Below are 27591 nucleotides of genomic sequence, written 5' to 3' on the forward strand. Positions count from 1 at the left end.
GTTTCCTGCGCACCAATTCCCCTCCCTTCCTTGAGAGGCTCGCTTTTTCGGATTCTCATCACGTAGTCCAAATATGGGGCCCAGATCTGTTCCGATCGTTGTTGATCTGGGATTGGGCAAGGCGAGACCAGAGATGGGAACCAGAGGGCGTGCAAGACGAGGACTGAGCAGAAACTGCCGGATCCTAGCGGGGTGTCATAAAACGAACGCTGAGGCAGTCACGGAGAGGAGAGCTTGGGAACCGAACCAAGCGTTTTCCGCCGGGCTGCTGGGGCCGGAGGAGCTGGCTGCATCAGGTGGAAACCAGGCAGTCCTCCCCCGACCCAACTCCGGAGAGATAAAGATGTCTAAATAGCCGGGATCGCCGCCGCCACAGCCCTGCCCTGCCCCGGGGACAGGGGGAGGGCCTTTTCTGCTGAAGCCGCGGCTGGGGCTTGTTTCTGGTTCGCAATTCACCATGATAAATGTAAAGACCAATTAAGGTTTGATCCGTGCACACGGGAGGCAGACAGCGGCTGATAGTGGAACCAATTAACGAGCATGTCCCCTAATTCCTGCCGCGGCAGCCGGGTGCACCACGGATCCCCAGGCGCCTGCCGCGGCTGCCCGCGAGCGCCGGGCGCCCCCCGCCCGGCGTTGGAAGGGGGCGTCCTCTTCCTGCGAGAAGGTGCGAGGCGCGGGGTCCCCCAACCCCGGCTTGGGAGGGGGCGCTCCAGGCAGGAAGGCGCAGAGCCAGCCGCCTACGGAGCCCAGATGTTTGCAGCCGGGGCCGGGCGGGCGGGGCGGCCCGAGTGGTCCGCGCCGGGCGGGGAAGGCGGGGGCTGGAGGAGGCGCCCGGCGCGGAGCCAGGCGGCGCCCGAGGGCGGACAGGTGGCCGCGCGGCCTCTGCCAGGTAGCACGGGGACTCGGGGGCTGCGCGGCGCGGTCCCCGGGCTTCGCCTGACCCCGGGCCCGGCTAGAGGCCGCCTGCCGCGGAGGCGGCCCGGAACTGGGGGTGCCTGGGTGGGGCTCGAGGCCGCACCCCCGGGGCCGGGCTCGCCGCCGCCTCGTCCCCCTCTCCGCTCCCCCTTCCTTCCGGCTCAGCCCGCGGGCCCAGACGTGACCCCCGCGCGAGGTGTTGGCGCCGCGCGCTGGCCGGGCGCGCGTGACTCATGGCCCCGAGGTTGGGGACGGCGCGGGCGCGAGCCCTGTCTTGGCTCGGCCGGAGTGTGAGAGTGTCTGGAAGGAGAGCCAGGTCATGGCAGTGGGGCCCCCGGGGGCCGCGGCGGCCGCAGAGCAGGAGGAAGAGAAGTAGGTGACGTGCCCTCCGGCCGGGGCGGGCGCCCGCGGCGGGCCCCTCGCGCCAGCAAAGTTTGCAGCCGCGGGCGCCGCGCGCCGGTCCCGCCCCGCGCAGCTCCCCGGCGGGGTCCGTGCCGCCGCCGCCGCTGCCAGGGCAGGACAAAGGCTCATTAACACGTGATGGGGCCGCGCTTCATAAATGGGGCCGGAGCGAGCGGGAGCCAGAGCGCGGGCGCAGGAGAGTCGGGGACCGCGCGCGCCGGGCGAGGCGGCCCGGGCTGCGGGAGACGGGCGGCCCCACGCCGGGCCAGGCGGGGCGGGCGCGAGGACCCCGCGAGGGGCCCCGGCCGGGGCGAGGCTCGCGAGCGCAGGGGCGCCAGTCCCGATCGCCGTCGCGGGCGGGCGCTGGAGGCAGGGGACGCCGGCGCGCGGGCTGAGCGGACCGACCGACTTCCCGACCGACCGACGGAGGCACAGCCCGCCCCACCCCGCCCCTCCTCGCCCGCATCCCCGCGCCGGCGCCGCCTCCCTCTCGCGACTCCCTCGGCCACCGCTTCCTTCTCCACTTCTTCTCCGCCCCCGCCTCCCTCTCGGCTCCCGCGGCGCCAGTGCCTCCCCCTGGCCCGGGCGCGGCGCCTCGGCTCCCGGCGGAGCTCTCGGTCGAGGCAGGTGGGGGGACGCTCCGTTCCAGCCGAGCAGCAGCCCCTGCGCTGGGCGAGAGGTGCCGAGGGAGCTTCTCCCGCGAGGACCGGGGGATGCGAAGGGTAAGACCCGGTAGAGTCGCGTTTGTAGACTGCTCCCGCCTCCCGCCCCCTCGGGTGCTGGCCAGCGTGGTTCCCGAGTGCCCTTCGTGGAGTTCTGATTCCGCGTGAGCGCGTTGTGCGCTGGTGTTTACCCAGCCGTAGAGCCCCTGCCTAGCTGTGGTCTGTGCTACTTCTGAGGTTGCTACCGTTTACTAGTTACTGAATGTGTGAGCACCGGGCTGTCTGTATGCACGGATGTCTGTCTGTGGAAAATGTTGTAATAGTGCATGTTTGGAAAAACGGGCGCTTGAGCTGGTGCTTAATGCCTCTAAACCCTATCAGCAGCTGAGTCTTCCTGAAGAAATACATCGATCTCTGCACCAAACCTAGAAGCTGTCCAAAGTCAGATTATTAAATGTCATGTAAAGAAATGTATATCAAGTAATAAACTTTTGCATATAAAGATGTAGCTACAGGAACCACTTTTCTTTGAGGAAAAAGAAATTAGCCTTTAACTGATATCTAAATTTGAATGGTGATGGAAACCGTTGAATTTAGATGAAAAAAAGTTGATGTGGTCTGTTTAAAAGACATTTCTTGCCAAGCTCACAATCACAAATGATCAGCTCCCGTGAAAGAGAATGTTTGCTGTGACAGACATGAGAAACTGTTGTTTGGTCGTTTGAAAGTTTAAAAGCATCATGCCTATTTCTGATTTTAGTTTTCAGTTGAACAGATGAGAAAAAATTGAGTCACCTATTTGTCATCTTGTCTTTTTTATTTTCCTTCAGATAAGTGCTGTTCTTGCCTTTGTCGTTGCTTTCTTCATGTATTAGCATCCTCGGGCATTTAATCCAATAAGAGATTCAAACAGATCTACCTACTGGTTTTAAAGGTGTTGAAATATATCTCAGTGGGTTCCATAACTTCTTCTCATTTGTATTACCAAGTTGATATCTTTTGAACAATGGGGGAGATGCGATTTCTCTGGGGAAGCTCAGTGGACAGTGAGTATCAGTGGGTGACCACTGCCATCCGTGTGTTTTGCAGAATCCTGAGAAGCTCAGAGCAGCCAGCCTTTAAGGTTCCCATAGGACTTCATCTGATTTAAAGTGTTGCTTTTCTAATCCCACCCTGCTGACAGTTTGCAGGAAAAGATACACTGATTGATTTTTTCCTCTGTCCTTTTCCCCCCTGGTACTCCTTGCCCCTCCTCTGTTCTCTAACTCATTTAGGAGCGATGTTCTCAGAAAGGCTAGGTATAGTTTCTTAAGTGACACAGATTATTTTCTGATTATCTATACATGAATAGAATCCATGCATCTCCAGAATTTTAAACATTGCATACTGCAGGCAGTTACTGTAGGTGCAATAACAGTTACCACAGTTAGGCAAGACACTTGGATATGGTTTTTAAAAACTATTTTAGGTTATCAAGAGAACTTACTGTAAACAAACTCTTTATTCTAAAGATGTCTCCTACTCCAGACAAGGAGCAGTCTTGGCTCAGGTAGGTATCAAGTGTTTGACTGGGAAAGGTTTCCTTGTGTTCCTAAGCCTCTCTGGGGTAAAATAATGCCACAAGGGGGGTAATGCTTGGTTCTGACCTTTCAGAAAGAAAATTACTATGCTTTCATACTCATGGTTAAAAGGCACATTATATTCATGTCTCCCCTTTTAATAGCTAGCATCAGTATATATGCATATTAAAAAGAATGTTATGCCCCGTCCCTTGAAAGAAGCTGTAAGTAACATTATTCACTTTGGAGAGTGAAGATGCACCTTCTGGGGAAAACAGAGTCCCGGCTTCCCTTGGAGTGGTGCTCGGCTTTGTTGTCATCCGCTGTTTTCTGTCTTTTTCTGTTACCCTCTTCCCAGGGGACCACGTGCCTCCCTGTCTCGCCTGTGAGATTGTTCTTCTCTAATAAGCCTAGCTGCAGGATCACTGTGTTCTTTTTGGCATTTCAAAATGTTAAAATAGTGAAATTGTTAAATGTTACCAAGACGAAACTGCTGGGGATGAAATTCTCCAGAAGAACCACTATATCTGTGCTTGTCACAGCCTCTTCCAAAAGAAAACTCCTGCAGTCGGGTTACCTCTTTTCTCAGGAAAGCAGCAGTCCCAGCGGTTGGCTGATAGGTGTTTAGTATGCGGTGTCAGCTTATTAAATTACTAAGGCAAAGCCTGAAAAACTCTTTCAATTGTGTGACATACCTCTTGGCTTTAACTCGGAACTAATAATCACCACCAGAAAATTTAGACAGGCTCCGAGGTTGTCTTGCCTATTAGGTGGAATTAGAATTGGAATACTCGGCTTATCAGAATAAACTCTTATGAAATGGAACTTCTCATAGCAGTTTATAGTTCACCAGGCTTACCAAATGTTTCTTCCCAGAACACAGTTGGCCTAATAAGGAAAAGGATTATTTCCCATAATTAGCTCTCCAGGAATGCTGCAACAAAGAGGAATAAATCAAACTTGGAAATACCTAACATCATGTGATGAGTAAAACAAGATTTGGTTGTAGCATCTTGAGCTTAGTGAGGAGGACGGAGCCTGTCTGCTAGTTTACCCCTGTTATTCTCGGGGTAATGATGCTTGCTCAGCTGCGTGAGGCAGGCAGATGAGAGCTTTCATTCCTGCAAAAAGGGGTGCTGTGTCACCACTGGTGTAAACCCGTCCCTTTTATTTTTGTATTCATCGTCTTCTAATTGAACTAACAAATTAGGGCGAAGCCAGTCTTTGGGCTTAAATTATTTATAATTCTGCTTCTGACTCTGGAATCACCTGGACCCAACACTGTTTGAAAAGCTATGCCAAGGCCAGGTTTCTATATTGCATATCTGTATTTTGAGGGGCCGAAAACTCTGCTGAGTTTTTTTTTTTTTTTTTCCCATGGATGAAGGCTGGTGGAAAAGTTAATGAGGAAATCACAACCAGTGGATATATTTTGTATTGGTAAAATTTTAGCCTCCTGTTTTCCCTCTGAGCCTCCAGCTCTTTCCTAATCGTGTGCTCATGATGATGTTAACTTTACAATATAACCACATGCATCCTGTTTTTGAGGGATTGGAAGGTTCAGCACTTGGTAACTAAATTGCTCTTTAATGTTTTGATAACCATTTATCCACCTAATCTATATTCTTAGGTTAGATTGGGTTAACCTCATAATATATTGCAGATCAGCTTAGTTTTCTCCCATATATTTTCTGGACTAAAAGAAACAATAAATATCATCCAGAGTATATGTAGTGTCAAGTTATAGATTGCAGAATTTAAGATGACAGGATGTGTAAATACACCTTTATATGTGTGTATGAATAAACTTTTTTCCTGGATGTGTAATTACAACTAAATTAAAAATTGAGACATGTTGCCTTGATATATTTGAACATATGATTCAGATTTTAAATAAATTCTACAAATTTGGGGAAATGTCCAAATTCAAGGGAACTGTGAAGATGGACATGGACAACTCAAGGCCAAAGGAAGTACCCACCTTGAAGCAAAACAAGACTGTTCTTATTTTCCAGGAGAGTGGAAATCTGTTCCAGTCTCCTGTGTTCTAAGAATCTTGCAAAGATTCCAGGATGGGCAGAACCACATTCCATTACAGTTTTCTCATAAACACTGACTGTTGTGTTTAACACAGTGTTCACTGGTTGTTTATTAGTCTTGGAAAGAAGGTTGGGAGAAGATACACAAGGTTATTATGGGCTTCCCAGGGGGCACAGTGGTAAAGAACCTGCCTGCCAGTGCAGGAGACGTAGAGACAGAGGTTCCATCCCTGGGTTGGGGAGATGCCCTGGAGGAGGGCATGACAACCCACTGCAGTGTTCTTGCCTGGAGATCCCCAGGACAGAGCCTGTGATCCTCTGTCCACAGGATCGCAAAGAGCCGCACACAGCCGAGCATGCACATACGCACACAGAGTTATCACTGTGTCACGAGATTCATATTAATATGGTTATATTTGTTGGATAAAACACATCATAATGCTATTACAAGTAAGTAAAAACTATGGGAAATTTGTGAGGAGCAAAGGGGAAGGCTGTGTTAGTGGTTTTCCAGTGCTTCTCTTGGTACTCCTCAAATGATTTGAGGTTAGATGAACTTCTGTCTCAAACAGGCCTGCATGGATAATAGGTATGTCTATGACATATCCGTAATCAGAGGTCAAAGTCGTTGCCTCAAGTAATCAGTGTGATTACCTCCAGTTCTTACCATAAAATATTTACTAAAAAGCTTTCCCGGGTCATATTTCTTTACTGAACAGGGTGCCTCATGGAAAATAAAGTACATTTCATTGTAACAGTTTTTCTAGGGCAGTTGAGAAGACACATATATTCTTGATCTCATTTTCACGGTTGCTTTCCATGTATTTGAAGTACTTTTCATATACATGATTGGTGAATAACTTTGGAATCTCCTCTAATTTGAAAGTTTCACTGGGACAGGTTAGTTTCATAACTTAGGGAGCATGGAATTCTGAGGTTCAGAGTTGCATTCGTATGTTTTTGAGGAGAGACCTGTTTACTCCCCTAGTCTGAGCAAATGGGTCTGGCAGAGTCATTGCAGTTGTACTGAAATACTATGAGTTCTGTCTTAGCCCCAGCTGGGGAAATGTTCACACCTGCACTTTAGGAACGCTTTCAAAGTTCTGCTTTGCTAGTTTTCTTTTGTTAGTGAACTTGTGAGTTGAGACTGGTCAGATGGGAATTAGTGTTTTGTGGTTTTGGTTTTTTTTTTTGGCCAACTCATTTTTTTTTTTTTTACCCCCTAGTGCTATTATTGCATTATAGTCTGTCATTTCGAATAAGCCTCTCAAAGTAAACTTTGCATTTTTGAATGAAAGGATTTAAGTTTCTTTTTCTTCTAACACAGATGGAAAATCATTTTCCCCTAGGAGTATGATATTTTATTATCTAATGTCTTATTTTTCCACTCTGATTTGGATTTTTGATTGTTTAGAGTTTGGATTCATTGAAAAGAAATTGGATACCTTTGACGTGATTCCTTACCATCATTATCAACTCTGAATAGCATTAAAAATTTTTTTCACTTCAGGAGATAAAGTACAGCATAGTTTCCAAAATTCAACAGTGTAATATCTATTTTTTTATTCCCACTCGCAAATTCTATGCTATTGCTTTTTAAAGAAAAGCAGAAGCGTTTTTCAAAGACGTGCCAGGCAATCTGTTGTGGGAGTTGAATATACTGGCAAATGCTTTCACAAACTGTGTATGTCAGTAGTATATTTAAAGATAATTAAAATAAAATGTAATCGGGAAAGAATGTTTTTCAAAGTTTCTGTTGACATTTGAGGGTTCCCCTCTTTCCTGTATCATTTGTTTATCCATTCTTTAGGCCAGGTATTTACAGGAGATAATTGGAGTCAACATGAGTTCTGTAAATTGAGTTAAAAGGAGTCTGACCTTTAAATTGGTGATAAATTCCAGTATGCTTTAAAAAAATGAAAGCAAATTCCCACTTTCACATTAGACATTTGAATAGGAAATTTTATAACCTTGATTTCTGTTGGTCTTTCCTAGTGACTCAGATAGTAAAGAATCACCTGCAGTGCAGGAGACCCCCGGGTTCGATCCCTGGGCCAGAAAGATCCCCTGGAGGAGGGCATAGCAACCCACTCCAGCTCTTGCCTGGAGAATTCCTTGGACAGAGGAGCCTGGTGGGCTAGAGTCGGTGGGGTCGCAGAGAGTCGGACACGACTGAGCGACTGACGCTAACTCACTCTGTTGGTCAGGCGGCCTAAAGAGGTGTTTTCAATACAGCAAGTGAACCGGTATCATAGGTGGCATGCCTTTGTCACTCTTGTTTGCTTCTAACTCAGTTATATTTAAATCAACTTGATTTATTCCTTTGTAAGGGAAGTTTATTTTAATACCACTGTGATCTGTGTATTTTGGTTTATTCCAGCATTACTTCTTAAATGGACCATATTTTCAACTCATTTCAATGCATGGCTACCAGAATTTCCAAATGTTTTCTCTAGCTTTGTGCAAGTTGTGGGGAACAAGTGATATGCACATGAAGAAAAATGAAACAAGACTTGAAAAAGCTAAACAATTTAACTCATAACCAAAGTAAGGAAATGATTGCCCAAAGAATTCTGTATTTTTGCCTATGTGGGAATATGACTTTAGAAGATATACGACTACTTTTGAAAATTAGATCTAAGTTCATACACATCAGAAAAGGGGGAAATCTTTGAATGATTTTAGTCCTCGGCTAAGGAAACTAATTATGAGTAATCTATGATCCCTTTTTATTGATGAAATAATTATAGAGGAAACAGTCTGCCCAGAGTCATATATTTAAGTGCTTGGGGATATATTTCCATGTATTTATAACTTGTAGGTATTTTTGAAAGATCTCTGCCAGCTATAAGCAGTGCAAATTGCATAATTACCGGGGTAGTTCTGTAAGATAATTTGCAATAGATTTGCATTGGTTGGGCCTACTGCAAAATTTCCATTTTAGTTTGTCATTTTCTGGGTTCATCTCCTGTGATACATTATTTTATGGTTTGGGGGAAAAGAAGAGAAAACAGAAATATTTCCAGCTTAAAAAGAAAATAAGCTAGAGTGTTACTTTTATTTTTTCCTGTTCTTTTATGCTCAGTAATCGTGAGTTCCTTCACAATGGTGTTAAAAGACATGGTTAGCGGTCCTATCAAACTTTGTGTAGGCTTTGTAAATAGAATTAAGAGAAAATGGTATGCAGTTTTTAATTTATGTCTGCAGCTGGGTAAGTACATGTTATGTCTTGAAGCCACTTTTCTTTGCTGGACAAAAGATCTAGCAAATAAGTTTCTTGAAAAAGTGCAGAGAAGCTTGGAGACTGAAAATCCTTGAGAGGTTCTTACCTTACCCTCATTTTCAGGCTAGACTACATTGTTCTATTTCAATCAAATAGAAAAAGCTAGATTTTAAAGATCTTCTGTGGGAGATTATTTTATATTATTTTATGCTTCCTTTGCAATCCATTTCAATGATCTTAAAACCTATACTCGTAGAATATTCTTTCTTCCTGTCTAACCTCAATACTTCTTAAAGGTTAGTTTTATTTTCCTCCTTCATCTGGTCTTTTTCACAGGTCTCCATCTTCTTTAACAATGGTTCTAAAACCTCAGAGTGTCTTCGACTCTCCTGGAGGCCTTGAGAAGACACAGAAGTGCCCCAACTCAGAAACACAGAGTTCTTGATTCTGTAGGTCTGACGTTGGCCCTGAGACTACGCTTCTCCCTAGTTCCCAGGTGACGCTGATGCTGCTGGCTGAAGAGCATCCCTTCAGAGCCATTGACCTGTAAAATTGTTTCCCAGGTTGCTCAGTGGTAAAGAATCTGCCTGCCCATGTAAGAGATGAAGGACATCCTGGGTCGGGAAGATAAGTTGGATGAGGAAATGGTAGCCCACTCCACTATTCTCGCTTAGAAAAGTCCCATGGGCAGAGGAGCCTAGAGGGCTACAGTCCATAGGGGAGCAAAGAGTCGGACATGACTGAGTGAGCTCACATGTGCAACCTATAAAATGACTAATTAGGTGTGCACTTCCAAACCACGCGTGATTTATCGACTATTCTTCAGATGTATGCTGAGATGTCCAACCATCTTATTTCCTAGCTCTTTATCTTCATGTCGTTTTTCTCAATGCTTTTAGTTCCTCAACTCTGTTCAAAATCATATAGCTGTATCACACAAACCTTAATTCAAAATCAAACTCTGAAATAAGTATAATAGAACTACTTCATGGTTTCAATGGCATGAAAATTCTGACCTTGCATACAATTTGTTACATTTCCAAAACATATTTTTACATCATTATTGAAACCAAGTTCTTCTAGTTCTATTTGTACATTATAATTTGCATCTTGAAAGCATATTTTTTTCTGCTTATATCATGTATTGTTCATACACACTGAAACTTTTTTTATTAAAGTAGGTAATTTTCAACTAAAGTAGGTGATATGTAAGTACCTAGTTTTTAAAATCACATTTGAATGGAACCCTGAACTTAACAATAAAAATGTTTAAAATTATTCCAGCAAGAAAATGATAGGAAAGAAATTGAGTTGTTTAGAAAGCTACTGTATCCTTGATTTGTATGAGTATTTGAACAGATACTAACTTCTCGTGAAATATTCCATTTTAGCTTCTGTAAGAATAGAAAATAATTTTCCATTCTTTTTCATCACAGAGTTATGACCTGTGTTGGTGATTTCATAATTGAAAATTGGAAAGCCAAATGTTTCATAAAATAGAAATGAGTTGAGTTTGTTATTAGAATTGATTTTGGGCTCCCAAGATACTCCCTTCTTACTTTTAGCATCTCTTGGCATAAACATGTCATTTGTTTTCAGTATAACTACTTTCCTTTACTCATTCTTAATTACTTTCTTGAGGCAGAATTCCAAATACTCACGATTAATATTTATCAATATATTAAATTTTCTCAATGCCCTTTTGCTTCAGAAAAATAATCAAAAATTTTGTTTTTGTAGGCAATAGTAATAACCCATTTTAACCCTCTCTAACATGTTTTCTTATTTATGTTTAAATTAATTCAATTGTAAAACGCATAAAATGTTGTAGCAGGAGAAGTTGCTCAATCAAAGCAAGAACTATATCCACTGAACAGAGTAACAAATTGATTCCTGAGGGCTTATAAAAGCCACTCCATCTAGTGGTTGAATTTTTCACATAACTTCTCTTGACAAGTTGTTTTGAAAACACACTTGCACATGGAGAAACCACTTGGGAAAAATCAGTGCATAATAGTATGCATTTGAGGAAAGGAAAACGTCCATTATAATCATAGTTTTATGTTTTGTCTTTAAAGGTCTATCAACAGTGTATAATTAGAATTCATTCACAGTTGTGCATCTCACAAAAATCTCCTTATATATCGTTTTTATGTGGCCAAGCATTGAGGTTCATAATACACGAGACTGAACAAGGATCAGAATAAAAAGTAAATACCTGATCTTTGTCCAGAACTTCTGCTTGCCATCAATATAATTTCTGTTTGAAACTGAGATCAAAGATCCTGGGATAAACAGTTGTTGATGTCTTCCATGTAACTTTTACATCTGGGCAGTTCTTTTCAGATGGATGTTTGTATAACCAAGGCTCAGGTTTACTTCCCTGATGATCAACGGACTTTACGCCAAAGAAAACTAGCCACAGTTAAAAGTCATTCTGCTAGGATAGCCCTGCTCTATTGCCAACATTGATTTAGTAAGCAAGCATTCTAAATGCTTGTTTACTAAATGGCGGGCACGAGGCCAGGCAGAGGATATTCAAGACCATATACTCCAAGTCCCTACTTTGCTCTCAAGGTGTTCGTGATCTGAAGGGTTTCGACACAAGAAAGCCTGCTCTAGAATGACTCAGCACTGCCTCTCGTCTCTTCAGGGAGAAAACTTCAGAGCGCGTGTAGGAAGGGCATTTACCCCAGGCAGTACCGTTTGATGACGAAGTACCATCTGCCTGTTACACGTATTCATATCCTACTCACTACTGTCTTCTGTGGGAGGGGAAGGGCAGACGAATGGACTTTATCTGAAAGGTTTGTTGGAGGGAGAGTTGTTTCCCTTGTTTGCTTGACCCACATCCATTATCTAGGTGTGATGCATGGATATATAACACCTGCAGTGTTCAGCGGGATTTCCAGGCGGCACTAGTGGAAAGAACCCGCCGGCCAAGGCAGGAGACTTTAAGAGATACGGGTTCGATCCCTGGGTCGGGAAGATCCCCTGAAGGAGGGCATGGCAGCCCACTCCAGTGTTCTTGCCTGGAGAATCCCATGGACAGGGAAGGCTGGCGGGCTTCGATTCACAGGGTTGCAAAAAGTTAGACACAGCTGAAGTGACTGAGCATGCACACAGTGTCTAGCACAGAGCACATGCCCAACACAGACCTTACACAGAGCGTGTAAAGGGCCTGTGACTTTATATCCATCAGCACCTTGCATTTAACCCAGCTCTGCCTGTGACTGTTTTTTTGCCTGTGACTTATGAGTGCCAGGAGTCAGTCACAGGCTCTCCGTTTCTGGAGTCCTTCTGAGGATTTCTTCTGCCTGGATTCCAGGCGAGATCTTAAGAACTCACCAGAGAAAGGCAGTCTGTCTCTGGGCCTAAGAAAACCACTCTGCTCCCCGTGGAAAGTGGAATGATTTCCACTGAGTCCGAATGTCTCTGTTTGGGCAATGGCTGTTTCAAGCTTTTGTCAGCTGACAACCATCACGTCTCGTTCAGGCATGAAGCAAGTGCCCTCCCCATTCCTTGCAGGTGTTGTGGAAACTGTCATCACTGCCACGGTCCTGTAATTGACGACTGAAGGCAAAAAGGGTCTGTATAAGTTTTTCCTTAAATAATGGAAAAGACAAGTTAGATTTTATTTATTACTTGCTAATAGCCACTGCAAATGAAGTGCTAATCCAGGGCTGAGATTTATAGCTTATAGTTAATTGTTATGCTTTGTCCCTAAAACCTGTGGGATAAGGATGATTTGCAAGTGCTCTGGGCAACCTTTTTTTACTGTCAGCTGATCTTTCTTTCTGATTTTAGTTGTTCATTTTGTAAAATTATTAAGTACAGTATTTATCACCTCATTTCTCAAAGTTAGTTCTTTCCTTTGCCTTAGAAATGGAAAGAAGAATGTCTTTTAAAATGGTTTCTGGACCTCAAAGTTGAGAGCGTGTTGACTTAGGCAGTCCTGGGTTGAACTTCAAATTCCCCCCTTTCTGGTAGGAAACCCTGGGCAGCAGCATTTCACTTCTCTAAGCCACTGTTTTCTCATATGTAGAATGGGAATTGTAATAATACCTAGTTCATGTGGATATTAAACAGAAACAGTGCATAGCCTTAGCATGATGCCTGGCACATAATGTTTCTGCTTGAAAAATATTTGGGAATTGGAATTTTCACTGTCATGCATTTAATCACCCGAGTCACCCAGTCACTTTGAGATTTGAGCCTGGGGAAGCAAGACTTGATTTTTAGTTGGACTTTTTTGTCTGTTAATGGATTATCAAAGAGAAGATACTTTTTTTGTTATTGAAAGATGAGTGAATAAACCAAAAGGTGTGTTGCTCCATTGGATAACATGTTGCACATTTTAAGTTATTGCTGCCCTTGACAATGACCTGTAAAGATAACCTGCCCGCTGGGTTCTGCATATTGCTTTTGGCCTATGTTGATCAAATCTCATATGCCAGATAAAGACAGTCTTATGGAGTACTTTGTATATGGACCACGGCTTCTATTAAATCAAAGAGCTGCAAATTCTATTTTAAGGGATGGCCGCTTCATTATGCTCTTCACAGCTTTTATAGAAAAGGGGTCTCCCCCACCCCCAACCAGGCACCTCTCCCTCCACAAATGCAAAGGCGCTTGGTAGGAGGAGGCATCACAATACCAGAGTAAAAGCAAATGATCAATGGAATTGGTTATAGAAGTCAGCAAGTCTAAGGAATCAGTTCATTTGTATCATTAATTTGCTTTTGTGATAGGCTTTCCTTCTAGCATTGTCACCTCATAGTGCTTATTTTGATGTTGTTTAAAGGCATCATTTCTTGAGCCCTAAAATTCTTTATGTTTTAATAAGACATATAAATAAAGAAACATTTAATAAAGTTAAATAAGTAGGCATATATAAGGTTAAATTTGAACTGAAATGTAGCCTTATAAATATCCTAATGCTATTTAGTTCATATTAATAGATATTTTTTATGAAAAATCTAACTCATATTGTTAGTAAGAATGGACCAGAGAAAAGGGTGCATTTAATAACTTCTGCTGTGTATTACAAAATACAAGAAAATCTAAAGCTTTCAGAACCAACCGAGCATTACCAGCATAATGGAATTTTCTTTTATATTAATATATGAGAAAGAGAACATTAACACAAGGAAGAAGAATTGGGTATTTTTGCCTGAATCATCAGGATAACTAAGTCAGTGTTTGACTTTGCTGTGGAAGATGATGCAATAAGTAACCAAACTACTTTAACAATTCCAAAGCCCCACTGGTTGGGCAAGAGTGAGAAAAGACTCAATTGCCCATTCAGCTGTAACAGAAACATCCTTCATCTAGCTGTGATGTTGGCACGTGAGATCTGCCGTGTATGTGAAGGACATGCCTTAGACACAATGCAGTTAAAATTTTCCCTACTAACTTTAGAGAAATACATGAGCAAGTTATTTTCAAATTAAGATAAACCAGACTTTTTCCCAGAAATGAATGGAACATAACAAATATATCCACTGGCACCTTCCTTCTCTTGAACCATTCACAATGCTTTTTTATGAGGTTAGCCAAGCAGATGAAGAATTGGCCTAGAGCTCCTATGTTTGATATCCTGAATGCCTATCAGTCTAGACACGATGAACTTGGCATTGTTTCCTTAAAGCATTTACAAACTTAGAATCTAGAAAAGGAGCCTAGTGGGCGGATACAGTCTGTAACTACAATGGGAGCAGCAGTGTTTTGATACTTTTAGAGGATTTTCTGCCTTCCTGGATATGACATCATGCAGGAATCTAATACTGTATAGTACCTTCCCACCACCCCCCCCCCCCAAGATGCTACAAGGATTTTGACTCCAGAATCAACAGTGACAAATATCTAAATTACTTATGTATCATTCTAAAACAAAGAAGGTCCTCAGTGTGGCAATGAAGATTAAAATACTCTGTTATTAAATTATATTGATACAGAAAAGACTATTTGAAGTCTTGTTTTAAAGACTTACTTCATGCTCATCCTAAGCAGAACATGGATATTTTATACGCTTCATGGTTATAGAAACAAAAATATGGACTCTGAATAGACTTTAAAAAAAATTCCATGCTGCTAAACCCATGAAAATTTCTTGATGATACTATAGGCTGCTGGTTGATATATAAGTTTGGAGATGGTGGATGGAGAAGTGGGTGTGCATAGAGATGGAAAAAAGAACAGGTGATATTATTCTAAAAAATTGAAACTTTTTAAAAATAATAAGATTCAATGTATTAAAGTGTTTTTATTATTGTTATTATAAAGGACTTTCCAGATGGCTCAGTGGTAAAGAATCCACCTGCCAATGCAGGAGATGCTGGAGACACAAGTTCTATCCCTGGATCCAGAAGATCCCCTAGAGGAGGAAATGGCAGCCCACTCCAGTATTCTTGCCTGGAGAATCCCATGGACAGGGGAGCTGGTGGGCTACAGTCCGTAGGGTCACAAAGAGTTGGACAGGACTGAGCAACTGCACATGCATGCATAAAGGCATGACAGCCTAAATTAGAGTATGTTGCTTATTTTTTAAAAAAGCAAAATTCTAAGAAAATCACCTTAAATGTCATTCAGTCATTCTTTTAGTATAATAGTAATAAAAACCAACTGCTTATTTAATAGGTGCATCTACGCATCTTGCTGAAAATTTGCAATTATGATTTTCCCAGTAGCAAACAAAAGCAAAATTAATGGCAGCTGCATCCCCCACAAAGCCTAAGCTATATTACTAATGAACTCTCAAAGAACACTCTCATTGCAAAAAAATAATCAGGTGGAAATTACTGTAATAATCCAAATGTAGAAATAAAGGAAAAGAATTACCAAAAATGCAGAGAACAGTCTTCCTGCCACGATGCCATTAACTGTTAAAATAGCCTGAGCACAGTGGTATTTTGACATTACTAAGATTCTTGAACTGCACAAAATCCATGTATATTTTAAATTGCATTCTTTAATTATAAAGTTGGCTTACATTGGATGGAAATTACTCTATATTTCATAACCATGCCATGCCCTGCCTCTGATCTTAACAAGCTAGTTTGTTTTCATGAAAGTGCTTGGTCACATTAAAATGGGAAATTGTGATCACATATATGATGATCTTAATATAGAGTAAATCACAGGCGTGCATGTTTTGCATTATTGAAATAAGGTCCATGATTCTTTGTCTTTACTGAGAAAGAATTATAGCTCTTCCAAATGCTAACGTTTTCATCCTTGAGGACATGCCAGTAGGCAGGTTTACCTAGATGGGCTGGGATAGGAAAGACTGATTTAGTAGGAGGTAGTCCTAATTACTGCTGGCAAAATGCCTTAATTGGTGCTTGTAAGGGGCTGGAAGACTTGAATATACTATAAAATGCAAAATGGCTTTATCCTAGTTATTGTTCTTCCTTAAAAAAGAGTATAAAGTCCAAAGGCAGAAACTCTGGAGTCTGAGAAACATAGGTTCAGCTACAAATTCTTCACACCTGGGCAGTTTATTTAAAACATAAGGGCCTCCATTTCCTTATATGCAAAATAGGATTATAAATAAGCAACTGATAGAGTTGTTATGACAGTTTAGTGATAGAATATATGCAAAGTCTCTCAAATGCCTGGAGTATCCTAGACATTCAGTAACGCTTCTGCCTCTCTCACCCATGTGTGTATCTTTTATTTGCTTCATGCTTTAAATGTTGAGAGGAAAATAAAAATGGAATAAGCAGCCTATGAGCTAATTAAGCCAATGAATTATCTGGAAGTATAATTAATAATATATGGCAAAGAGTCATTATACTAAGTAATGATAACAATAATTAATATTTATTACAGGCTTAAATTTTGTGCCAGGCACTATGTTAAATACTTTACATGCATATTTTCTTTCATTTAATTTTTAGAAGAATTCTGTGGTTCTAACTCATATTGTTAGAGTTCCTCTTCCACTTCTTTCTTCCCATTTTACAGATGAGATAATGAGCCTTAGAAGGATTAATTACTTAACCAAATATAGCTCTGATACTAATCTTGGTTTACTAACTCCTAATTCAATGTTCTCTTCATTACTAGTGCTTTGGTTAGTTGGAATCAGTGGGGGAAAGCAGGCAGATGGTAGGTTAGGGAGATGATATAACATAACGATAAAAAGCAACTCCAGACCTGTGAAGTCCAATATGATAGCCACTAGCCACATGCAGCTATTGAGACTTGAAGTATGCTTAGTTCCGCGTGTGTCAGTCGCTCAGTCGTGTCCAGCTCTTTGTGACCCCATGGACTGTAGCCCACCAGGCTCCTCTGTCCATGGAATTCCTAAGACAAGAATACTGGAGTGGGCTGCCATTTCCTTCTCCAGAGGATCTTCCAGACCCAGAGATGGAACCCGCATCTCCTGCATTGCAGGCAGATTCTTTACTGTCTGAACCACCAGAGAAGTCCAAAGCTTCTTATTTAATGTGAGTTCCACATGTTGAAAGGGAAATACTTTGGAGCATCAGGTTAAATAAAATATAGCATTAGAATTAATTTCACATTTTACCTTTTTCTTTTTACTCTTGATCAGTTCATTTCAGTTCAGTTGCTCAGTCATGCCTGACTCTTTGCAACCCCATAGACTGCAGCATGCCAGGTGTTCCTGTCCATCACCAACTCCCGGGGCTTACCCAAACCCATGTCCATCAAGTCGGTGATGCCATCCAGCCATCTCATCCTCTGTCGTCCCCTTCTCCTCCTGCCCCCAATCCCTCCCAGCATCAGGGTCTTTTCCAGTGAGTCAGCTCTGCGCATGAGGTGGCCAAAGTACTGGAGTTTCAGCTTCAGCATCAGTCCTTCCAATGAACACCCAGGACTGATCTTCTTTAGGATGGACTGGTTGGATCTCCTTGCAGTCCAAGGGACTCTCAAGAGTCTTCTCCAACACCACAGTTCAAAAGCATCAAGTCTTTGGCGCTCAGCTTTCTTCACCGTTCAACTCTCACATCCATACATGACCACTGGAAAAACCACAGCCTTGACTAGACAGACCTTTGTTGGCAAAGTAATGTCTCTGCTTTTTAATATTCTGTCTAGGTTGATCATAACTTTCCTTCCAAGGAGTAAGCGTCTTTTAATTTCATGGCTACAATCACCATCTGCAGTGATTTTGGAGCCCAGAAAAATAAAGTCAGCCACTGTTTCCACTGTTTCCCCATCTATTTGCCATGAAGTGATGGGACCGGATGCCATGATCTTAGTTTGCTGAATGTTGAGCTTTAAGCCAACTTTTCACTCTCCTCGGGTGCTCAAGGCAGCTGCTAAATGAGGAGGGAGGTTTTGTGTACTGCTGTGGAATTGTCTTCACGTACACTTTTAAAATCAGCATGCAAAACACTGTATGTAGTGTTGGTTAAAAGGAAAATAAGGAGGGAATAAATGTATATGTATTTGCTTGACTATGCTTGGAATACCTCTGGAAGGAGTACCAAGAAATGTCTTGTCTCTAACGAAGAAAACTGGTTGATTGGAACATTGGAAAGTGAGAGGTTAGACTGATTCTTTGCTGTATATCCATCCCTTTGTACATTTTGAATTATATGAGTGGAATGTGTACATAAAAATAATCCGAATTTCAAAGAAATTAGTTTTTAATTAGGCAGTGTGAAGGGAGAATTAGTTACTTGAGAGAAGATGACTTATCGGATGGAGGTCTTGGACTGGCCCCAAGTAGCTGCTTAAAAATGCTGGGCTCAAGCTTTGGTATTCAGGCCAAGTGTCCGTTGAATTTATTACCTTTCTCTGTTCTAATTTTAAGAAAAGGCAAATATATATTTTTAAATCACGGCTTTCATGCATCAGTAAAATTCAACTGCCACCATATTAGTTTTGTGGGAGGATTTCTAAGGGAGCCCAGCTTCCCCCATCCCCCTCCTTCACCTGCCATCATGTTGTCAAGCTGGTGAGTCACATAAAAAAATAAAAAGACACCAGTCCTGTGTTTGGAAAGCACATTCTAGTTATGGAAATAAATATGTAAACTCATGAGAAAATGGTGTAGTACGGTCTATAATAGAAGGGGAAATTGGGAGAACTACTTTTGCCTGGAGGGAAGGGCAGGTCAAGGAGGTCTCAGAAAGATAAGCTAACAGAGACCTTGGAAATGAGTATTTCAGACAGAGGGAAGGGTAGGAGGAAAGGAGGAAGGTGTGCAGGGCGATTCAAGGGGCAGGGGCCATCTCCTAGGCCAGCGCGCTGTGTGTTTTAAGTACGGGGGGGAGTTGAGAAGCAAAACCTAGATCTGAGGATGTGCCAGGGCCATTAACGGCTCTCACAGATTATAGCATTCTTCTCTGTCCCTCCTGTTCTATGAACACTTTCATACCTGAGTGGAGTTGTTCAGCAAATGTAAATTTGCACAAAGAGCAAAGTTGACTCAAACGTTGGGGCCCAGTGGTGGGCGCATGGAGGGCGTTTTCTGGAGGAGCTGGGGCTGTGAGAAAGGGCATGATGGGCAGGTGGCTGACAGGGAGCCTGAGGACACTTGGGAGTGAGCAGCGGGGGCCGGGCTGAGACGGGAGCTTGAGAGACCTGAGCAGCGGAATCAAGGGGCGGCGGGCGGCCCCTGCGGCTGCTGGACTGCATCTTTATTTCTGCACCCTCTGTAGCCTCCGCAGCTAGCCTGCCTCCCGGGGCCCTTGATCGGGCTTTACCGGACTCGGTGCCCACGGGGCGCCCTGTGCGGTCCACGCCCTCGGGCTCCTGCCTCTGGGCACGCCGTTCCCAGTCCCTCTGCCGGTGCAGAGGGAGTACAGAGCCAGCCCAGAAAAGGAGCTCGCCGAAAGTTCTGCGTGATGCCGGATTAACCGCGGGGGATTCAGGGCCACTGGTCCAGTGATGTCTCCGTACTGCCAGCACAGGTCACACGGGTCATGCAAAGGGCCACAGGACCGGGAAGGGGTGGAGGGAGCCCCCCCCCCGACTTACCTGTTCACCGTCTGATGAAACACTGGTGACATTCTTGCCAACCACTGTCTAGCCAAAGCTTCCCGTGTATATTTAGGCTAGGTAATCATTACACGGGGCTTCCCTTGTGGCTCAGAGGGTAAAGAATCTGCCTGCAATGCGAGGGACCCGGGTTAGATCCCTGGATCAGGAAGATCCCCTGGAGAAGGAAATGGCAACCCACTCTAGTATTCTTGCCTGAGAAATCCCATGGACAGAGGAGCCTGGTGGGCTACAATTCATGGGGTCTCAAAGAGTCAGGTACAGTGGAACAACTAACAGTCATTACACAGGCAGCTTTCATGTAAAATATCCAAGTCACGGTAAGTCGCCTCAGTCGGATCTAACTCTTTGTAACCCTACGAACTGCAGCCCCTCAGGCTCCTCTGTCCACGGGATTCTCCAAGCGAGAATACTGGAAAGGGTTGCCGTGCCCTCCTCCAGGGGATCTTCCCAAGCCAGGGATCGAACCTTGAGTCTCTTATGTCTCCCGCGTTGGCAGGCGGGTTCTTTACCACTAGCGCTAACTGGGAAGCTGTAACATATCAACAACCTCATCTAAATAGAGCGTTTTTCTAGCACATATGGATTGGGTAGCAATTTAGGCAAGATACCTCGATTCAAGCTACATGCTTTATTCCCATCATGATTGGGAGAATCTGTCCCTCACCTTTTCCTCTTTTGAAATAGGCATATCCAATCAACCAACATATACAGGGTCCCCTTCTATATGGTAGGCATTACACTGCATGCTGTGGGTAAACACTAAGATAAAATTCCTTCCCTCAGTGAGCTTGCTGTCTATTGGAGGGGCAAAGCAGGTGCAAACACAGAGAAATGTTAGCCTATTAAGTAAATGCTGCGACAGAACTCTATTTGAATATTCTTGGAGCCCCAGAGAGGGTACTTCCTCTGATCATGGGAGCTATAGGAGGTGATGCATCAAATTGCAGGAAAGGACTTGACCAGATGGAGGAAGGGAAAGGATGTTCGCTCAGAGGAGTATGAAAAGCGGTGGAAACTAATGCACCGAGTTGAAAAGTGGTGGACTTGCTGTGTTCATGGAGCCGTACTGTCTGGTGCAAGTGGCAAGTCCAGGAGTGATGAGAGGACGGTTGAAGAGACAGGCAGGGGTTCGATGACCTTGGGAAAGAAGCCTTTTACTAGACTTTGTCCTGTGGGTAATCGGGATAGTGGTGGAGACCTTTCCTGCTCAGGGGGAAGAGAAGCTGCAGAACTCTGGGCGCAGGGAGTCAGAGTCAGATCTGAACGGCGCTCAGCTGGGCCTACCCAGAGGCAGAGAGGAGAGCCGTGTCGGATGGTCTGGAGATCATGAGCCTGAAAGGGAAACCTTGTGAATGAATTTGAACTTGGTCTTTAGGGCAGAGAGGTTGAAACAGGGGAGTAGCATAATTAACTACCTATTCTGTGAAGATCCCCACAGCAGCTATTTGGGAAGTGGTCCAAAGGGGATCGGCCCAGAGCAAGGCAGGAAAACCAGCCGTGAGGGTGGTGCTCAGGTTCTGGTGAGCTGTGAGGTGGCCTGGACGTAGAATTGGCAGGATGTGGGAGCTGGGCCACATGTCACACATTGTGCCTGTTCCCAGTTACTCAACAAACAGTGAGAAGCATCTCAGGACACTTACCGTGGTCATTAAATGGTTTTCTGTGCCTCCGTGTCCTGTCTACACCCACATTAATTCTACTTACCCTTGGCGTAGACACCCTCTTTTGGGGGAAGACGCCTTCAACCCCTGGATTGCCGCTCCCACAGCATCGTGTGTGGCCTTGACCGCCCCGGCATCATGCTTCCTCACGCTTGCAGGGCCAGCTGCCCGTCTCCTCTGCTGAACTCCGTGCAGTCAGGGGCTCTTCCTGGGCGCTGTTCTGTTCCCAGGGCCTCATACCGTCCCTGGCACACAGCGGGCGCTCCATGATTTGTTGGATGAATGAATAAACGAATTACTAGTTCAGATACAGGTGGGATCTCTGTATTTTACTAGAAGATTCAGAATTTTTTTCAATAGGGAACAATTTTATTATTTAGTTTTAAACACTTTTACATTTTATTGGCATGTAGTTGCTTTACAATGGTATGTTAGTTTCTACTGTGTAGCAAAGTGAATTACGCACGCACATATTATATATTTATTTATTTATATACATATTTTCTCGCCCCCCAACTTTTTGGATTTCCTTCAGCATTTTAATTGGATCCAAGCTAATGACTATCTTTCCCCCTCCTCAATATTGTATTATATATTTGGGAACAAAAAGAAGACAATTAGTAAGTAAAATATTGACTTTTGTGATTTTTAAAATGATTACAGGTATCACTTTGTGTTTCTAATGTTGGTTATTGGTTTCAGTCGCTCGGTTGTGTCTGACTCTTACAACCCCGTGGACTCTAGCCTGCCAGACTCCTCTGTCCATGGGGTTCTCCAGGCAGGAATCCTGGAGTGGGTTGCCGTTTCCTTCTCCAGGGGATCTCCCTGACCCAGGAATTGAACCCAGGTCTCCCGCATTGCAGGCAGATTCTTTACCCACTGGGCTACGAATAGTTCTTTATGTGGAGGCCACTAGCGTTGAACATCATGTTTGTCTCAGGGGGACGACGTCATTGTCTAACTCTCTCGCTGGTCTTGATGTGGCCCCTTTACGGTTTGTTATGAAGTGCCAGTCAGCTGGTTTTCGAGTCTTTTTCAGAGGGAACTGTTCCGTTTGTACCTGTAGACTCGGTGGCCCTGTGGTAGGAGCAGCGTTCAAGAGCTGTCTACACTGCCATCTTGGACGGCCCTCAGTGTTTTCTTTTGAACATTTTTGTTATTGTGTTGAAAGTCGCATAATGTAAGACATGCTCCTTTGCCCATACTTAACTGCAGTTCAGGGCACGGAGTACATTCGCATCGTTGTGCAGCTCTCACCGTCGTTCATCTCCCAGACTCTTCACCTTCCTAAACTGAAACCCTGTCCCCATTTAAAACCAGCTCCCCGTGCCGCTGCCCACCCACTGACCCCTGGCATCTGCCAGTGGACTTTCTGCCTCTCTGACTGACCCTTCTGGGCACCTCAGACAAGCAGATCAGACGGTGTTTGTCTGCACTGGCTGTCTATTGTGGGCTGCCCTCAGTATCTCAGATAATTTTTATAAGCTAAAGAGCTTAAAAGCCACACTTTAAACAAATGTTTATAAATGGTAAAACCAATTCTCTGACCACTTATTTTGAAACAGAACCAAACTGCCCGGCTGAGAACTGAAGAGCCCTGAAAACTGACCCTTCCTCTCGGCCATCCTTGTTTCCAGCGTCGCCCACGCTGGAAGCCTTGGACGGTCAGGCCTGTCTCCGTCCTCCAGGGTGCGCTGGGGTCCCCCCACCGCTGGTGGCGGCCGCCCTCCGGAGGCACAGTGAGCCTCAGCCAAGCTTGCCCTTCATCACGGTTTTCTTGGCTGGTGTAGACCTTCTCGGCGTGCCCCTCCCGCGCAGTTCAAATGTCCTCTGGGTGAGGAAACTTGCCCGATGGAGTCAGAGCCAGCGCGTGGTCCCCCTGTCACGGCCGCATGCTTCCTGTGTCCGCAGCCGTGTCTGCCCCTGCCTCTGCGCTCAGCGCTTGGGCCCCCCGCTCAGTGCCCGACCCCACACTTGCTCTTCAATTGTCTTATATGCTTGGCCTTACCTCTATGACGCGGCAGTCAGTCTCCAAGAGCAGGGCTCGTGTGACGTGAGGTCGCCCCCCACACCGGCATCACGACACTGTGTGTGAGAGAGAAAGGAGAGGCCAGGCGGCAGACCCGCCCTGACACAGCTGAAATGCGGCCGCAGCCCAGATACGCTGCCCTCGCTTGACAGCCGGGCCCTGGGGCCACGCGGGACCCACGCGGGACCCAAGTCTGGAGAGCTTCCAAAGTGAGGGAAGTGGGTGTGCTGGGTGTGCGCTCTACCTCATCAACTTTGGACAGCTCTTCTTGTTTTTCTTTTTAGATTTTAATTATGTGTTTATTTTTATTACTGTATGTTTTTCTGTGCATTAACCAAGTGCATGGCTTTGTTTTTATTTAATTTTTTTCACGGAGCAGTGAGCTTGTGGAAACTCAGCTCCCCAACCAGGGGTCGAACTGGCACCCTTGTCCGTGAAAGCGTGGGGTCCTAACTGCTGGGTCACCAGGGGATTCTCTGGGCAGCTTTTCTTTAACTAAGGACCTGACTCGCTTTGTTGACTGAATTGGATCAAGGATTTTACCCATGTTTGAGACAGGAATGAAATGCTATGAAGGTGCACAGCTGATGTTGACAATCGTTTGCAGGGATTTTTCGTTGGTGGTGGTTGCGCGGCCGCTCAGTCATGTCCGCCTCTGTGGCCCCATGGACCGCAGCGCACCAGGCTTCCCTGAGTTCACTGTCTCCCAGGGAGTGTGCTCAGACTAACGTCTGTTGAGTCAGCGATGACATCCAGCCATCTCATCCTCTGTCACCCCCTTCTGCCCCTGCCCTCAATCTTCCCCAGCATCAGTTGATGGTGTGTTTTAATTCTCCCAGTTCCGTGATTGGCTAAGGATTTTACCTGTGTTTAGAGACAGGAGTAAAATAACGTGAGGGTACATTGCTGGGAAGCTTGCAGTCGTTCGGGGGGATTGTTCTGTGGTTGGTCTGTTTTAATTCTCCCGGTTCTCTCACCGTTCAGCTTCTCTGTTTTCCCTCCCGTCAGGGTCCCCGGCTGCGGGGCTCTTTCTCAGTCGTCGTGCGTGTGGCCTGACTGAAGACGGCGGGGATGAAGTCCATCCTCGACGGCCTGGCAGATACCACCTTCCGAACCATCACCACAGACCTCCTGTACGTGGGTGCCAATGACATTCAGTACGAAGACATCAAGAGCGACATGGCATCCAAATTAGGGTACTTCCCGCAGAAGTTTCCTCTGACTTCCTTCAGGGGCAGTCCCTTCCAGGAAAAGATGACTGCCGGGGACAGCCCCCAGCTGGTCCCCGCAGACCAGGCCAACCTCACGGAATTTTACAACAAGTCCCTGTCCTCCTACAAGGAGAGTGAGGAGAACATCCAGTGCGGGGAGAACTTCATGGACATGGAGTGCTTCATGATCCTGAACCCCAGCCAGCAGCTGGCCATCGCTGTGCTGTCCCTCACGCTGGGCACCTTCACGGTCCTGGAGAACCTGCTGGTGCTCTGCGTCATCCTCCACTCGCGAAGCCTGCGCTGCCGGCCGTCCTACCACTTCATCGGCAGCCTGGCGGTGGCCGACCTCCTGGGCAGCGTCATCTTCGTCTACAGCTTCGTGGACTTCCACGTGTTCCACCGCAAAGACAGCCCCAATGTGTTTCTGTTCAAACTGGGGGGGGTCACGGCCTCGTTCACGGCCTCGGTCGGCAGCCTGTTCCTCACGGCCATCGACAGGTACATATCCATCCACAGGCCCCTGGCCTACAAGAGGATCGTCACGCGGCCCAAGGCCGTGGTGGCCTTTTGCCTGATGTGGACCATCGCGATTGTCATCGCTGTGCTGCCCCTGCTAGGCTGGAACTGCAAGAAGCTGCAGTCCGTGTGCTCAGACATTTTCCCGCTCATCGACGAGACCTACCTGATGTTCTGGATCGGGGTCACCAGCGTGCTGCTGCTGTTCATCGTGTACGCCTACATGTACATCCTCTGGAAGGCGCACAGCCACGCCGTCCGCATGATCCAGCGTGGTACCCAGAAGAGCATCATCATCCACACGTCGGAGGATGGGAAGGTGCAGGTGACTCGGCCCGACCAAGCCCGCATGGACATTCGGCTGGCCAAGACCCTGGTCCTCATCCTGGTGGTTTTGATCATCTGCTGGGGCCCTCTGCTCGCCATCATGGTGTACGATGTCTTTGGGAAGATGAACAAGCTCATTAAGACGGTGTTTGCGTTCTGCAGCATGCTCTGCCTGCTGAATTCCACAGTGAACCCCATCATCTACGCTCTGCGGAGCAAGGACCTGAGACACGCTTTCCGGAGCATGTTCCCCTCCTGCGAAGGCACCGCACAGCCTCTTGATAACAGCATGGGGGACTCAGAGTGCCTGCACAAACACGCCAACAATGCAGCCAGCGTCCACAGGGCCGCGGAGAGCTGCATCAAGAGCACGGTCAAGATCGCCAAGGTGACCATGTCTGTGTCCACAGACACGTCTGCCGAGGCTCTGTGAGCCAGACACTTCCCTGGCTGCACAGAAAAAAAAATTTTCCTCTTTCTCTCTTTTTTTTAAAGCTCAAAACCCAGAAGTGTCTGTCCTCTCATTGGTTATATATTTTTAAGTTGACCACACTCAGTGGAAAGGTGGTTGTCACCATGATCAGTTATCAGTTCTCTAACGTCTCTATAGTGTAGGTCCTCAGACTCAGTTCTCTGGAGGTTTACAGGGAAGAGAGCCTGTGGCTTCAGGGACTCAATGAAATAAGAGAGACACTTTCGGCTGCACAGTTGAAAGCCCAAGTACCCATAGAAAAAGGCCATTAAATGAGTGATGACTTTGTAATCACAACTTTCATTATAATGTGAAATGTACTTGTCCAGAAATACCAGAGATACTTCTGATATCTGAGAGATCTCCATTTTTACAAGTTTTAGGACTAAAGTAGAGCTCTTCTGTGACATGAAGTGTGTCCTGTGAGATGTGTATCAGTGTTTACTATCTGTTATTTATATTTGTCTAGTTCAGCAAAACTGCGAGGTGGGCTTCTATGAGACCAATGGAACCTAAGCAGTGGATATACACCAATGAGACCACTTTTTACAGCATTATTGCCCATGGTCTAACTTTAGAGACCTTAATATTTTTTCAAAAATGTCTATTAAAATTTGACATTGAAATAACCATAAAGTTTTATTTTTCTGTTAATCCAACAAGAAGACTTTCAAGACTGTCCAAAGTCTTGAGCAGAACTCATCGACACTTAAAATTTTCTTAGTCCTGCATTTTCCTACGAGGACTCGTATTATCTCCTGGACTCTTAACTGTTCTGCTGGGTGATGGATTACAGGCAGAACAAAAGAGAGATGACTTATTGACTTCTGGCTGCCATCACTGACTTTCTTTAGTCTTTAGCTCTTACTGGACCTCTTAAGACAGCATGTGTCGATCTAATGTAAGTTGTTAGCACTGTGCAATTGCTGTTTACTTGAAGAGTACTGCATCCTTATATTCCAGGTTTAAGTAGATTTCATGCCTGGGTGGCCAAACAACAGTCTTCATTTTTTCTTAATTGAAAAGAAGTATTGTCTGGATCAGTGAAATTCTACTGTATGTGTGAATATAAATGTGTGTGTGTGTGTGTGATTCTACCCTGTAACTGTTCTAGTAACGTCTTAAAGTGATAAACTGTGACCACGTGTATGCTGTTCCCCTTGCTGCGCTCTCACACATGAATTCAGTTTCTAAAATTGAGTTCTTCCGGAAATCTTGTTGATAAAAACACTGGCCATCAACCTTCAGAACCCTACCCCTTTGAAACTGGATCAAGTATTACTAAACTGACCCTTAGATATTTCATAAGACCAGTGTTTAGCAAGGAAGCATTGATCATGAACACTCAAGTCACCGTCTGTGTAGTGTTCACATCAGGAAATGAGTGTTTTTGTCTCTGATCACCTAATGTTGATCAAGTCCGTGGAGATATAAGTCATTATAAGGGAAGTGGTTCTAAAAGAAAGAAGAGAACCCAGTAGTGACACGGTTTAGTGGTGTGTGTAGGCAGCGAGATCCCAGTGTCTGGAATGAGCTCACCGGAATGAGCCTGCCAGGCCTGGCTCATGTGGTAAGGAGGCCCATCAGAG

The 27591-nt window shown here is 45.1% G+C and overlaps 1 protein-coding gene across 1 annotated transcript; it reads left to right on the forward strand.

Moving 5' to 3' along the window:
- Positions 1 to 1158: 1158 nt before the first annotated feature.
- On the forward strand, positions 1159 to 26046 carry CNR1 (cannabinoid receptor 1). The gene is made up of 2 exons (XM_065911633.1): positions 1159 to 1290; positions 24482 to 26046. Exon 2 carries the CDS (start codon positions 24545 to 24547, stop codon positions 25961 to 25963), a length of 1419 nt encoding a protein of 472 aa, XP_065767705.1. The 5' UTR covers positions 1159 to 1290; positions 24482 to 24544; the 3' UTR covers positions 25964 to 26046.
- Positions 26047 to 27591: the final 1545 nt, after the last annotated feature.

Source organism: Muntiacus reevesi, chromosome 19 (assembly GCF_963930625.1).
Source record: "Muntiacus reevesi chromosome 19, mMunRee1.1, whole genome shotgun sequence".
Classification (NCBI taxonomy): Eukaryota; Metazoa; Chordata; class Mammalia; order Artiodactyla; family Cervidae; genus Muntiacus; species Muntiacus reevesi.

Excerpts from the sequence above, each read along its gene's own strand:
- CNR1 (XM_065911633.1), top strand. The coding sequence starts at position 24,545 with ATGAAGTCCATCCTCGACGGCCTGGCAGATACCACCTTCCGAACCATC.